Source organism: Melanotaenia boesemani, chromosome 19 (assembly GCF_017639745.1).
Source record: "Melanotaenia boesemani isolate fMelBoe1 chromosome 19, fMelBoe1.pri, whole genome shotgun sequence".
Taxonomy (NCBI): Eukaryota; Metazoa; Chordata; class Actinopteri; order Atheriniformes; family Melanotaeniidae; genus Melanotaenia; species Melanotaenia boesemani.
In genome coordinates, this window is record NC_055700.1 from 30,227,681 (window position 1) to 30,242,456 (window position 14,776).

Here is a 14,776-nt window from a genome sequence, read left to right on the forward strand (position 1 = left end):
TAAGCAGGTACATGGACTTCCAGGTGGACCCTGTTAAATAAAGAACTGAAAGTTCAGTTCGCGGCATACATACTTAGTTTTGTGTCTTCACCTCTTCAGCAGACGCCAACACACTGTCTCTGGTTTCAGAACCAACAGTCAGCACCATCCAGCCCACAGATGGAAGCAGCCATGTGCCGTTTGGGCAGGATCCATACGACCTACCAAAAAACAGCCACATCCCCTGTCACTACGACCTCCTGCCTGCCAGGGAGAGCCCGTCCTCAGAGCTGAAGGAGCTGGACAGTGAATAAAAGCTCATAGACTCAGAAGTGAGACCAGCCTGGAGCTCCAGGATCTTCTACATACAGGCACACTTTCCATCCATCACATAGTTCACTCCACTGTTTTTGTAATCTTTGACTCTGTCTTTATAATCATGTATCTGGACTCTAAGGAGGTTTGATTAGTGTTTTTTTTTAACACATGTTGTAATTGAAAAGAAGTCATGGGTCATTCCAGATGTGGCGGTTTCCTCACGTCTCTCAAAAAGCTCCACGTCTTCAGCATGCCTTCCTCCGCTGCTTCTCACTTTTACAGCCAACATTTAATACTGAGCAGACCTGCAGCTTCGCTAGAAAACTGGAGGATCATGAGTTGTATAAAAGATGAGACGTTATGACTGATGAGGAGTCTGTTTTGTCAGGCAGCGTAGCATTAATATTTAAATAAACCAAAGAGCCACTTAAAGAGTTTAATTAGCACATAGTGTTTGAATTTAAGTGTGTGATAATATTTCACCCCGGATGTTTAATAGTTTCTCACTAATTCAAGCTTCAGAGAGAATAATTCATTCAGAATTCTGGAGTTATGTGCCTCATTCACCATCTTCTTATGATTCCTGTTAAATTTGTTCTTAAGTTATACTTTATGAGTTTCGTTTTTACGGAAACCTGCTGTCAGATTCATAAACATCTTTATAGAATCCTGAACCTGGACACAGATCTGCAGTCTGGTCCCTGAATGCATCAGGACCAACATCCTGGTGGTGTCGTGGCTAAAAAGGAAGGTGGTCCATCATAGGATAAATATGAATCTCTCTAGTTTGTAAAGCACATGTCCTCCTGCTGTGTCCAAACATGTCCAGCATCCTGCTAGATGCAGTGATGATGGAGCAGGTGTTGGATCTGGAGGTTTATTAACCAGGATGTCACTGTTGCAGGTGACTTGGGCATTTTTGTTGATATTCCTGTGGTTGAAGGAACAGATCTGGTGTGTTCAGTCTGTTGCATCGATGGTTTTAGGAACGCCAGACAAAAAATTAAATGCATCGTGCTTGAGACTTGTTCTTAAATAAATGAAACAACTGAAAAATGTTTTAATTTTTCCCTGAAGGAAATAATAATGTTAGGACACATTCTGTAGTAACTTTAGAAAAAATGCTTTCTAAGTTACAAAAAATGACTTAAAGTCTGACTTTTAATGAACAGAAAACAACTTTTTAATCACTGTAAAAAGTTTGTAAGTAGGACTTAAGAACTAATTTGTTCGTAAGAGTGGTTGGTGAACGAGGCCTAATGGACGGAGCTCATTTCATTTTGATTTCAGACAGTCAGCATGTTCTTACGCTCCATGTTGCTGAAGCATCTGGTGTGGGTAGTTTCATCCAGGACTGGATGGGAAACCTGTGGTAGCAGCCATGTTTATTGTTGTGATGTATGATAGAATTAATTGTAAAATCCTGCAGAAAATATTGCGATTTGAACGTTTTTGTTTGCGCCTGCATGTACTCGGACCCACGTTGGTGTTGGATGTGGAAGTGCCTTAAAGTGCAACACCACTGGGTCCAAAAGACACGAAATCAGACATTTTTTCACACATACCATTATGGACTTCTTCATTCTGATCAGTATGATGGTGTTTGCATGAAAATAACAGTTACTTTTGTCCAATCAGCTGTCAAATATCACACTTTGGCTCCACCTTCTTGTCCAAATATGGTTGCTTCCTACAACAGAGAGACTGACCAGTGGAAAAGTCCGGTTGTTGTTCTGGAACGTTCCTCACTGACTGATCCGGAAGCATCTTAGTGGTGGAATTCTCTTCAATACGTCCTTCATTTTTTCCTTTATAAAACACTGGAGCTTCCTCTCTGAAAGAGGATATAATTCCCTCCCATGAATTATTTTAATCCAGCCATATGAGCTGGGATTCATGGAAATAAATGACAGGAGGGTGAGCATCATTCTTAACTTTTATGGCCCTTTTTTTCCCTAACTTTGATCATGATGGAATATTTCATGTCACATCCTGGTACGTATGTATGTATGCCTCAGTGCAACAACCAAAGTACTGTACAGACACACTCTAGGACACATATTGAATATCTGTAGGATCAGAGCTGCATTCATGATGTTTTCTAACCAAGTCAAGGACATGGAAGTCATTGAGGGGCTGTTATAGGGGGCCCGTTAAGGGGCTCTGCTGAGTACGGCCCTGGTGGTGTCTTAGCTGGATCACTAAAGGTAAATACAAAACAAATGGGACCCATCTAGTGTCCAGTATAACCCTTCATGAAAGATTTTACTTTGGCCCAATATAGTCCCTGTAGACAATCCAACTGGTTTAGGCCCAGTTTGTCAAACTGGTGCCCCAGTATTCCAGTAAAATGTTCCGTGCAGCACTGGATCCAGGATTAAGTATCATCAGCACTGGCAAATCTGACAGATGACCCTCTTAATGCAGTTTCTAAAGGCCCATTGATGCTGGACGCAGAAGACGGACACGCAGAAGGACGTCCGTCTTCTGGGTCGGTTACGTGCGTAATTTGGTCCGTTTTCAGGGAGCTTAGCTATCCGTCGCTTGACGCAGAAGACGGAACGATACCACCGGAAACCACAGGGGGCAGCGCAGAGCAGAACAGCTGACATGTGACCAGGGAAAGAAACAAACTGGAAGAAAAAGAAGAATGGTAGATGGTCTGTACTTATATAACGCTTTTATCCAAAGCGCTTTACATATACGTCACATTCACACACTGATGGCGGAGGCTGCCATGCAAGGCGCTCAACCACGACCCTTCAGCAGCAATTAGGGGTTCGGTGTCTTGCTCAGGGACACCTGGACATGAGCTCTCCGGGCCGGGATCGAACCAGCAACCACGCCGCCCCCAAAGAAGAATATGATCAGGAAGGGAACACAAAAGCAGAAGAAGAATGGAGATGGGAGCAACAACTGTAGAAATTGTACAAGCGTTTAAAGAAAGGATATATAAGCGTTTGGGGCGTGTTGGGCGGTTGGAAACAACGTCATAGAGGCGCGTCACCGCGGCTAAACGGGTCTGGAACTGACGTCGGCTCACAGATGTGAACTCTGAACTCAGCACTGCCCCTAGTGGAGGAACTGACTTAACAGACATGGCAGCGCAAAGCACGCATGGAAATATGAGGATGGCAACGCTTGACGTATGACATAGACGTCGCTGTTTCTGTACCTAAGGAAGCATAAATGGGCCTTAAGAGGCCATTACACCAAATTAATTTTTCTTTTTGTAAAGTATTTAATTGTCATGTGAAGATTAGTTTGTGGAACGTGCTGTTGCCTTATATCCTGATACCAGTCTGGTGCTGAGATAAAGTTGGTTTCTTTCTGTCTTTCTTGGTTTTCTCTAATATTCTGTAATTTTTTTCAAATTCTGGGTAATTAAAGAAAAATCTGAAGAGAGACTGAGGATAATGATCATGAAAAATTCCAGTTCTAAATGCTGACAATTCCCACATTTTAGGAACCCATAAAATGGAGCTGTAAACTTTTTTAGAAAACTTTTGAGGTTTTAATGATACGTTTTTGTTTTTATGCCCAATGTGTTAACAAAGAGAAGAAAGATGTTAGAAGTGGAAGATATGTCACCGATTCTTTTAAGGTTTGTTCCAGGACGACTCGGTTTAAGGCCCAAAATAACTCTAAATTATGTTGTGTTTTCATTTAGTCTTTCCTCCCTGCCCCTCAGTCATTTCTGTGGATGTGCTCCACCATTTGACATCTTACAAAAAAAAGTTCTTCATGGTTTAGTTGCCCAACTTCATGCACGGATTCAGCCTCAATTCCAAAAGAATTGGGATCCTTTGTAAAATATAAAGCCAGAATGCAATGATTTGCATATCTTATCAACTCATCTTTTATTCCCCGTAGCAGATCAACATCACATGAGAGGATGAAACGGAGACGTTTCACCATGAGATGAAAATATGAGCTGATAGTGAATCTGATGGAAAAAGTTGGAACAGGAGCAACAAAAGGCTGGAAAAGTACCTGGTACAAACCAGAAACACCTGGAGGAGCATTGGACAACTAACCAGGTTACCTGGTAACAGGTCAGTAACATGACTGGTATAAAAGGAGCATTTCAGAGAGGCAGAGTCTCTCAGATGGAAAGATGGACAGAGCTTCACCAATCTGAGACAAACTGGATCTAAAACTTTCAGGAGGAATCTCTGTGTGCTGGGACAAGGCTGGATGCTGGTGATCTTCTGCATTAAAAGCAGACATGATTCTCTACTGGAAACCACTGCATGGACTCAGGAAGACTTCCAGAAACCACTGTCTGTGAACACAGTTCACCCTGAAACCCACAAATGCAGGTTAAAGCTCCATCATGCAGAGAAGAAGCCAGATGTGAACAAGATCCAGAACCAGCTTCTTCCGTCTTCTCTGGACCAAAGCTCATTTAAAATGGTCTGAGGCAAAGCATTCTTTTATGCTCTATTGGGAAATAAAATTTGGTTTCATAAGATCAGTAAATCACGCATTCTGTTGTTATTCCCATTTTACTGTGTTCCAGCCTCAGCATTGTTAGATTTAATATTGCTCGTATTATAGCAGATTTAATTCCAGCACTTCTTAATGTGATTATTTTTTACCAAAAAATATGTTCTGTGACTTCCTATTTAGTGCATTTCCACCAGTGACCACATTTAGACTGAAGCACCAAATATTTGCATCTTCATCTTCAGTCGCAGCAGAACTTCCAGTCGCCACACCATGTGCAGAATTCAGTGTAGCTTTGAAAGGAAACTATCAGAGAACAAAGTGACATTACTACGTTGTTGTTTCAGTCTGCATTCCTGAACGTTGTCCAGGAAAAGTTGCTTTTGAAGGACAGTAATTTTCTTTTGCGCTTCCTGCAGTCTGTGTGGTCTAAATAGCAGAGTGAAGCTATTCTGAGCCTACTTATTGTCGTTTTTTTGTAAATAATGTAAATAGTTTGCCGTCTTCACTAAACTTGACCTGAACTTCTTTTGTAATTGATGCTCTTTCTAATCTGTAGAACTTTGCATTTAACCACAAAGATGTTTGCTCTTATGCCAAATTTGCCTCTCACCCTCTCCACGACCATTTATCCTGCCTTCACGAGTCACACACAAGCTGCCACGATCCACCTGCTACCCAAGGTAACCATGGTCACCATCGCCATGGGACGCTAGCCTTTGTCGTGTACTTTTATTTTTCAATCATAGTTTGTTTTTCTTTTTTGTGCAAATGCTTTGGAATAAAATATATCTGGTGAAACTGGTGGATGTGAAGTCTGTTTGGTCTATACTGTTGATGGGAAAGGAGGGATAAGGGAAGAGGGAAAGAAGAAAGGAAGAATGAGTGAGGTAAGGATGGATGAAGTAGGGTGGATGATAGGAAAAAGAATGAAGCAGTGAAGGACAGAAGCATGAGGGAGGAAAGAATGGATGATGCAGGATGGATTGAAAGTGTGATGTAAGGAAGGGGAGGGATTGAGTAGAAGAAAGTGGAGGAATAGAAGGATGTGTGGAGTATGGGTGGAGGGATAGAAAGAGAGAAGGTTGAATGAAATAGATAGATGAGGAAGGTAAGGATGGAGGAGAGCTAAAAGATAGATGAATGAATGGGTGGATAGATGAAGAAGAATAGATGTGGGAGGAAAGAATGAATGAGATGTGGAAGACTGAAGGAGGGAAGGATGGGTGATGGAGGACTTGTAGAGGTTCGAATGGATGGAGGAAAGATGGATGGTGGAATGGATAGGTGTAGGAGGGAGAGATGGAATAAGGATAGAAAGAAGGATGGATGAGGGAGGTTGATGGGTCTATTATGAAGGACAGAAAGATGTATAGATGAACGGAAGGGTGGGTGAGACAGGAAAGACAGAAAGATAGATGGATGACACAAAAAAGAATGGACCAGGGTGGAAGCAAAAATGAATGGAATAAAGGGGTTGGATGGATGGACGGACGGATGGAAATTAATGAGAGGGAAGGGTAGCTTGCTTAGGAAGGATAGAATGATAGGTGGATGAAAAAGGAAGACTGTGTATTGAGGGTGGTTTATTTAAATATTATAGAAGGATGGAATAAATATTAGAAGGAAGTGTGTAATATGGATGGAAGGATGGATGAGATGCGGAAGTGTGAAGGAGGGAAGAATGGATGATGGATAGAAGTTTAATGGATGGCTGGGTGGAGGTAGATAAGTAGTTGCAGGGTGGGGTGGAGGCAGAGGAAACATTAATACTGAGCACTGGAGGCCATCGGACTGATGAAGAGCAGGCGGTGCCTCGATGCCCCAGGAGCGAGGCGAGTTCCCTTCCACGTGTTTACCTTTGTCAATATCATGAGCACATGGTGGTAACAGAGGCCACATGATGTGCTGTGGAGTCTTTGGCCCCACCCTCTCCAACCACAGGTGCAGCACAGCTGGAAAACACGGAATTGTGAATAAATGTTATTTAACACAATTTAAAGTGTGTCCCTGAGTCTGTGTCCCTCTCTGTCCCTGTTACTAGACTCAGAAGGGACTCGCCAGTCATCTACGCTCTTTTTCCATCTGTAATGGCCAGCTGTGGCGTTCCCTTTCGCCTACCTGTGGCGTACACTTTGGACCACTTGTTTTTATCTCTAGAGTTCTGGAGCAGTCCGGCCCTCTCATGACACAGCATTGATGACATCTGCTGCCAATAAGGATGTAACGATGCACGTTGAAGCAGTTAAAAAAGCTCAAACTGGTTAAATGAAAATAAATTAAGCAATTTGTAACGGTTTGTAAATAAACTCCTGAATGCACAGTATGTCAAGTACGTAATCTGACACGTTAGCCCAGACCTCATTGCGACAGAGTGGGAAACGGTTAGCTTTGTACTTCCAACGCATTCTCTGTTTGAAGTCGTAGTGGGATGGAAGCTGGAACAACCAAAGCATGGCATTCCATCCAAAGCTCGAAAAGTTATGGACGGAATTTGATTAAATTTTCAGGAAATCTCTGATATGGAATAAGGTGATCCGTGTTACCGTCTGGATCCAGAAGGATTAAAAAAATTTTTGAACATGTGGTCATGCATCCACTTCTCATATCAGCTAAGCTTGACCATGGAGGGCTCTGGCTGGGGCCTTCCTCTGGTGCCCTCTGGGTGGGTTCAGGGTGGTCTTAACGGTGGGGGGCTTTGGATGCTACTGATGGCCCGAGTCTCTGGGCCGCCCTAGTCTGTCTCTAGCCTCCATAGAGGCGTGGTCACATCTGCAGGATCACACTCATCTCTGATCCTTCCTCATTCCTCATCCTCTGCATGCTGACACAGCACTGAGGTGTCCAGCAGGTTTATACACTAAAGCCTGGTACACACATAAGGATTTTTTTAATTATATGCGATTGTTTATCGGTTCTAGACCTCAGACATGAAGATAAGAAAATCTGGCATTAAACAGTCTTGATCGTAATGTGTGTGGTGGCTCCAATCATGTAATCACAGAACAACACACACTTAATGATGCTGTCCCGCAACTGATCTACAGTCTAGTCCTCCGAGCCGGACAAACGTCGAAACATAGAAGAAGAACCATAGAACGAAGAACCATAGCAACAATCGGCAAAAAACAAAGAAGAAGGAACAGTAACAACCGGAAAACACAACACCCAGCATGGAAGAGGACATACAGGACAGGGAATGACGGTGGTCTTGGGACTATTGTTAACAGAAAAAGCCAGAACTGAAAAAATAACAGACTGGAGACGGTGTGAACACGGACTTTATTTACTTCCTTGTTTCCCAGCCAGCTCGCACTCTGATTGGCTACATTCCGTACCACGTCACCATCCACGCAGTCACAATGTACGAGTCATTGGCGTTCCTCAGAAATATTAAACATGTTCAATATTGCCGATTGTTGGCTACGGCCCGTTTCAGAGCGGATTATCGGGACAAATCAGCTCGTAACTTTAGACCAAATGATGATTGGACAGGAAAATCTCACAATGATCGGGCATTTGCCATCCGAGGTCGGGAAGAGGCAAAATTGGGACAATAACAGCCCAAATATCATTATGTACCAGGCTTGGCACTTGAGTTCAGGTGTGTGTGTTTCTGGTTCTTTGGTTGTTGTTGTGACACATGTTGTTGTTGTCTTGGTTATGTTTTAGGAACTCATGATGATTGTCTGCTTAGTTTACCTGTAAAAGCTGTAGTGGTGTGTTTCTGTACAGGTGTAGCAGCTGCTTGTCTGCTGTTAGGTTGGATTGAAGCTCGTTGCTTCTATCTGCTGGATCTTTGTCTCCTCTTCCTTTTTCTACTTTCCTTTTTACTTAATTATTTTCCTTTTTTCAGTCCCCTCCAGTCAGGTCCAGCAAGATTACATAAATTCCATAATACCGAAATAAATAAGATAAAACAAAATATTTAAACAAATAAAGAAATAAAAAAAAATTAAAAAAAAAGATTATTAAGAGGAGCCTTACACCCATAAAGCTCCTCCTGGCAGAGCAAATTTGTTCCACGTAGCAGCAGCAACTCATTCTGCCACCACCATGCTGGACCAGAGTTTTTAATCTTACCTCTGACTCTGATTGCCTTACCCTGTTTGCTAATGCTCTCCACCTGTGTTGCTCCCTAGATAAGCTGCTCGCTGCCAGATGGTCAGAGATCACTCCAGTACGTTTCCAGCCCTGCTCATCTGCCTTCTACCTTCCTGGGGCATTCTGTACCTGCCTGCTTCAGCCTGGTAACCTTTTGCTTTATTTTTTGTGTGGCTCTCTCAGACTTTGACCTTTGGATTGTTTTACGGATTGGATTTGGATTCTGGACCAAGCTTAATTCCCTTTTGGATGAATAGAAGAAAATACTGGACCTTTGGTGTGCTCTGCCTGAATCAGAATAACCCACCGCTATTAACCTCTAGTTCTTTTTACAGTATCTCCTGTTCAGCAGTTGCTCGCAGCTTCCCAGTGGAGATTCCAGATCAGGATTGCATCACTTTTGCTTCACATTTTTTATTTACCTGAAACACTGCCCTGCGGTGATTTAGCTCTCAAACTCTGTTCTCCTACTGCCAAGGACCAGACATAACAGTCTTGAGACATCTTCCTTTGCACAATAAAATCTTATTCATCCTATCCTGAGGTCTCTGATCTTTTGTGGGTCCAATCCGCTGAAGCAGAACAGTTAGCATTAAAGGTGTGGCTCTGGAATGGTTCCTGTCCTATTTAAAAGACCGAACCTTCTCGGTTCATATTGGGGTTTGCAAGTCCTCCTCTGCTCCACTGTCATATGGAGTACCGCAAGGATCTATTTTGGGCCCATTTCTGTTTTCCTTGTATTTGCTCCCCCTGAGCTCATTTCTGAGCGGTTCCAGCTAGATATAGTTGGACTCACCTCGATTCACAGCTTGGGCTCTGGAACCACTGTCCTTGAGAGGGGCTGGAACCCTCTTCCATTCTGGAGTTGCTCCCGGTGAGAGGCGCCGAGCAGGTGTGGGCATGCTCATTGCCCCCCGACTTGGCGCCTTCGTTGTGAGGGGACTGGTCCTGACTGTTTGTGCTTATGCACCAAATAGCAGTTCAGAGTACCCACCCTTTTTGGAGTCCTTGGAGGGGGTGTTGGAGAGCACTCCTTCCGGGGACTCCCTTGTTCTGCTGGGGGACTTCAATGCTCACGTGGGCAATGACAGCGAGACCTGGAGGGGTGTGATTGGGAGGAATGGCCCCCCTAATCTAAATCCGAGTGGTGTTTTGATGTTGGACTTCTGTGCTCGTCATGGACTGTCCATAACGAACACCTTGTTCAGACATAAGAGTGTCCACATCTGCACTTGACACCAGGACACTCTAGGCCGCAGTTTGATGATCAACTTTGTAGTTGTGTCGTCGGACTTGCAGCCGCATGTTCTGGACACTCAGGTGAAGAGAGGGGCAGAGCTGTCAACTGATCACCACCTGGTGGTGAGTTGGCTCAGATGGTGGGGGAGGATGCCGGTCAGGCCTGGCAGACCCAAGCGTGTTGTGAGGGTCTGCTGGGAACGTCTGGCAGAGTCCCCTGTCAGAAAGAGTTTCAACTCCCATCTCCGGCAGAGCTTCAACCATGTCCCAGGTGAGGCTGGGGACATTGAGTCCGAATGGGCTGTGTTCAGTGCCACTATTGTCGAGGTGGCCAGCCAACAGCTGTGGCTTTAAGGTTGTCGGTGCCTGTCGTGGCGGTAACCCCCGAACTCGTTGGAGGACACTGGCAGTAAGGGATGCCGTCAAGCTGAAGAAGGAGTCCTATCAGGCCTTTTTGGCCTGTGGGACTCCAGAGGCAGCTGATGGGTATCGGCGGGCTAAGCGGATTGCAGCTTCGGCGGTCGCTAAGGCAAAAACTCGGGCATGGGAGGAGTTTGGAAAGGCCATGGAGAATGACTTCCGGACGGCTTCGAGGAGATTCTGGCCCACCATCCGGCGGCTCAGGAGGGGAAAGCAGTGCTCCGTCAACACTGTGTACAGTGGGGATGGGGGGCTGCTGATCTTGACTCGGGACGTTGTGGGGCGATGGAAGGAATACTTCAAAGACCTTCTCAATCCCACCAACATGTGTTCAGATGAGGAAGCAGAGTCTGGGGTAGCTGGTGCTGGCTCTCCCATCTCTGGGGCTGAGGTGGTTAAAAAGCTCCTCGGTGGCAAGGCCCTGGGGGTGGATGAGGTCCGCTCAGAGTTCCTTAAGGCTCTGGACGCTGTAGGGCTGTCTTGGCTGACACGCCACTGCAGCATCACTTCAATTCCCCTGGACTGGCAGACTGGGGTGGTGGTCCCCCTCTTCAAAAAGGGGGACCGGAGGGTGTGCTCCACTACAGGGGGATCACACTCCTCAGCCTCCCCGGTAAGGTCTATTCAGGGGTGCTTGAGAGGAGGGTCCGTCGGATAGTTGGACCTTGGATTGAGGAGGAGCAGTGTGGTTTTCGTCCTGGTCGTGGAACAGTGGACCAGCTCTACACCCTCTTCTGGGTCTTGGAGGGGGCATGGGAGTTTGCCCAATCAATCTACATGTGCTTTGTGGACTTGGAGAAGGCATTCGTCTGTGTCCCCCGGGGACTCCTGTGGGGGGCACTCGGGGAGTATGGAGTGCTGGACTCGCTTGTACAAGCTGTCCGGTCCCTGTACGACCGGTGTCAGAGCTTGGTCCGCATTGCCGGCAGTAAATCAGAATCGTTTCCAGTGCGGGTTGGACTCGGCCAATGCTGCCCTTTGTCACCAATTCTGTTCATAACCTTTATGGACAGAATTTCTAGGCGCAGCCGAGGTGTTGAGGGGATCCGGTTTGATGGCCTCAGGATTGGGTCTCTGCTCTTTGCAGATGATGTGGTTCTGTTGGTTTCATCGGGCCGTGATCTTCAGCTCTCACTGGAGCGATTCGCAGCCGAGTGTGAAACGGCTGGGATGAGAATCAGCACCTCCAAGCCCGAGACCATGGTCCTCAGTCAGAAAAGGGTGGAGTGCTCTCTCCAGGTCTGTAATTTGTCCCAAGTGGAGGAGGTCACGTATCTCAAGGTCTTGTTCATGAGTGAGGGAAGGATGGAGCGGGAGATCGACAGGCGGATCTGTGCGGCGTCTGCAGTGATGCGGACTCTGCATCGGTCTGTCGTGGTGAAGAGGGAGCTGAGCCAAAAGGCAAAGTTCTCGATTTACCGGTCGATCTACGTTCCTACCCTCACCTATGGTCACGAGCTGTGGGTAGTGACCGAAAGAACAAGACAGCGAGTACAAGCGGCCGAAATTAGTTTTCTCCACAGGGTGGCCAGGCTCTTCCTTAGAGATGGGGTGAGAAGCTCGGTGATCCGGGAGGGGCTCAGAGTAGAGCCGCTGCTCCTCCACATCGAGAGGAGCCAAATGAGGTGGCTCGGGCATCTGGTTAGGATGCCTCCTGGACACCTCCCTGGTGAGGTGGATGGACTACATCTCTCGGCTGGCCTGGGAATGCCTTGGGATCCCTCCGGATGAGCTGGTGAATGTGGCCCGGGAGAGGGAAGTTTGGGTTTCCCTGCTTAGGCAGTTGCCCCAGCGACCTGACTCCGGATAAGCTGCAGAAAATGGATGGATGGATGGATAATTTTATGACGAGCACCTGTAAATTACTGTATTTGAGCATTAGGCTACATAGAGTTTATTCAAAGAGAATTAACATTTAGGTAACACTGTGCACAGATCCATAGCTTACCTGATAGCCTGTGTGCTGTCAATGAATCTCTGGAAGATTCCTGAGATGTAGACAGAATCTATGTTTCTTCTCTGCAGCTGGTTATACAGCATGTCCACATTTGGCATTATTTTGTGAAGGAGGGCCAGGAAAAACAGAAATCATCATCTTTCTCAGCATTCTCACATAGTCGCCAGCCTCTCTCTTTGTAGGGCCATCAAATTCAGCTCTGTTCTGGATGGTCTCAAAACACTTCACCAGATCGACCTTGTGTTCATACACTGTGTTAACAGCGCGACTGTTAAAGTTCCAACGTGTTGCTGATGAACTTGGAAGACGATGAGCCACCACCTCATCAAGCACTGCAGTTCTCTTCCTTGACTTGGAAAAAAAGGAAGAAAATTCCCCGATATCAGAAAAAAAGTGATTGATCTGTGGGATGTGGCTTGTTGCATTACTAAGTTTAACTGGTGGGCATAACAGTGAACGCAGTAGGCATTTCCACAGGTGTCCTGGACCTTTCGCTGAACCCCTCCATTGGCACCCCTCATCACTGATGCATTTCCATTTCCAATAAGGCACCTGAGATCTGCGTCCGCGCTGGCATTGGAGAGCTTAATCAACTCAAAAAAATGCTCCCGGACATTGTGGGTTCTGTCAATGTATCTTAGAACCAGGACTAACTGACAGTGTGTGGAAATGTCAGTTGTTTCATCAGCTTGAATGGCTAAAAGGTCAACTGTTTTTACTTCATCCATGATTTTTTCTTTCAGAACTGCCAGCATACAGTCCAGTAACTCATTCTGTATAGTCTTTGAGGTGCCTCTAAAGACAGTTGCATTTTTAAGATGATCGTTCAAGTCCCGGTCAATGGACGCTATTAAATCTACTAAACCTCTGAAAATTCTAGGGTTTTCTGAAGTATCCCTTTCATCATGCCCCCGCAATGCCAGTTCAAAAGCACCATAAAAATTTATATAGTCTATAAGTTTTAATAAAATATGACGATTCTTATTAATGTCTTCATTTTGCCTTCTTACCGCAACGCGGTGTCCGTCATCAAGCTGTGCTGCTATGCAAATTTTTCCTAGCACAGCTAGCTTGATGCAGTTTTCCATATAAACTTTTGATCGTTCATGCTTCTTGATGCGTTCGGAAAGATGTTTGAAGTCGGTTTGGCCTGACTGTGTCCCCGTTAAATCACATTTGTCACTTTTAAAAAGAATACAGGGAAAACAGAAAAGTGCATTGGCTATTCCACAGCCTGTCAGCCACGACTTGCGCTCGAACCAACTCCTGCAAAAACTCTGGTTATAAACTTTACTTTTCTCCTTGGTCTGCTGGTTAATAATTAGGTCGGGCTTCTCGGGTCCCAACTCCTTAACTCGGATTTTCTCCTCCATTGTCCTTCTTGCAAACGGGTAAATGAATAAGGATCTCTCCGAATTTGGTGGAAGTTGCACCTTCCTCGTTACGTTCGCCATCATTCCACTGAGTGACCGAACCACAGAAGCCTCTTTTTTAACCTTAAATCTCGCGGTATTTTCCACTGAAAGGGCAATGCAACACAATGGCAACAGTATACGAGTGGCTATTTAGGTGCACTGCTGGGGCGCTCAGATCGGTACCCCCTGACAGAAACTATACAAGTCTGTCTGATGTAATTCACTGGTGAATGAATGTCAGTAGGTGGGAAATCTGGTTTATATATTTCATTTTGCATGTAGGCTCACACTAGTGGGTAAAACTGGCATTTATAACTTAATTTTTAAAAATATATTTTACATATATTTTGGATGAGCTGCAGATGTTTACTGGTCTTACTGGGAAGTCCTGTTAAAGACCAGTACAGTAATCCAGTCTACTGGAGATGGATGCATGGAGAAGTTTCTCCTGGTCTTACTGGAAGACTAAACTTTTTATCCTGTTAATGTTTCTGAGCTGGTAAAAAGCTTCTTAGTGAAGCTTTTATGTGGCTGCTGAAAGTCAGGTCTGAGTCTATCAACACTCCAAGGTTACCAACTTGGTGGTTTTAAGAGCCCGAGTCTCCAGGTGTTTACCAATGCTGACCCTCTTCTCTTTGCTACCAAACCGAATAATCTCAGTTTTTTCTTCGTGTAATTGCAGAAAATTCTCCCTCGTCCAGGTGTTTATTTGCTCAAGACACTGACACAGTAAGTCTGCTGGGCTGCAGTCGTCTGGTGACAGAGACATAAAGTTGTGTATCATCTGCATAACTGTGATCATTAATGCTATAGTTCTGTAATATTTTACCCAAAGGGAGCATAAACAAGTTGAACAGAAGAGGTCCAAGGACTGACCCCTGGGGGACTCCACAAG

The 14,776-nt window shown here is 45.2% G+C and overlaps 1 protein-coding gene across 1 annotated transcript in view; it reads left to right on the forward strand.

Moving 5' to 3' along the window:
• megf10 (multiple EGF-like-domains 10) overlaps nt 1–2,961 on the forward strand; it is an 83,818-nt gene extending 80,857 nt beyond the window's left edge. Inside the window, 1 exon segment of the mRNA XM_041970736.1 lies at nt 103–2,961. Within this exon segment, the coding sequence (XP_041826670.1) occupies nt 103–293 (191 nt within the window). The 3' untranslated portion in view covers nt 294–2,961.
• The last annotated feature ends 11,815 nt before the right edge of the window (nt 2,962–14,776 follow it).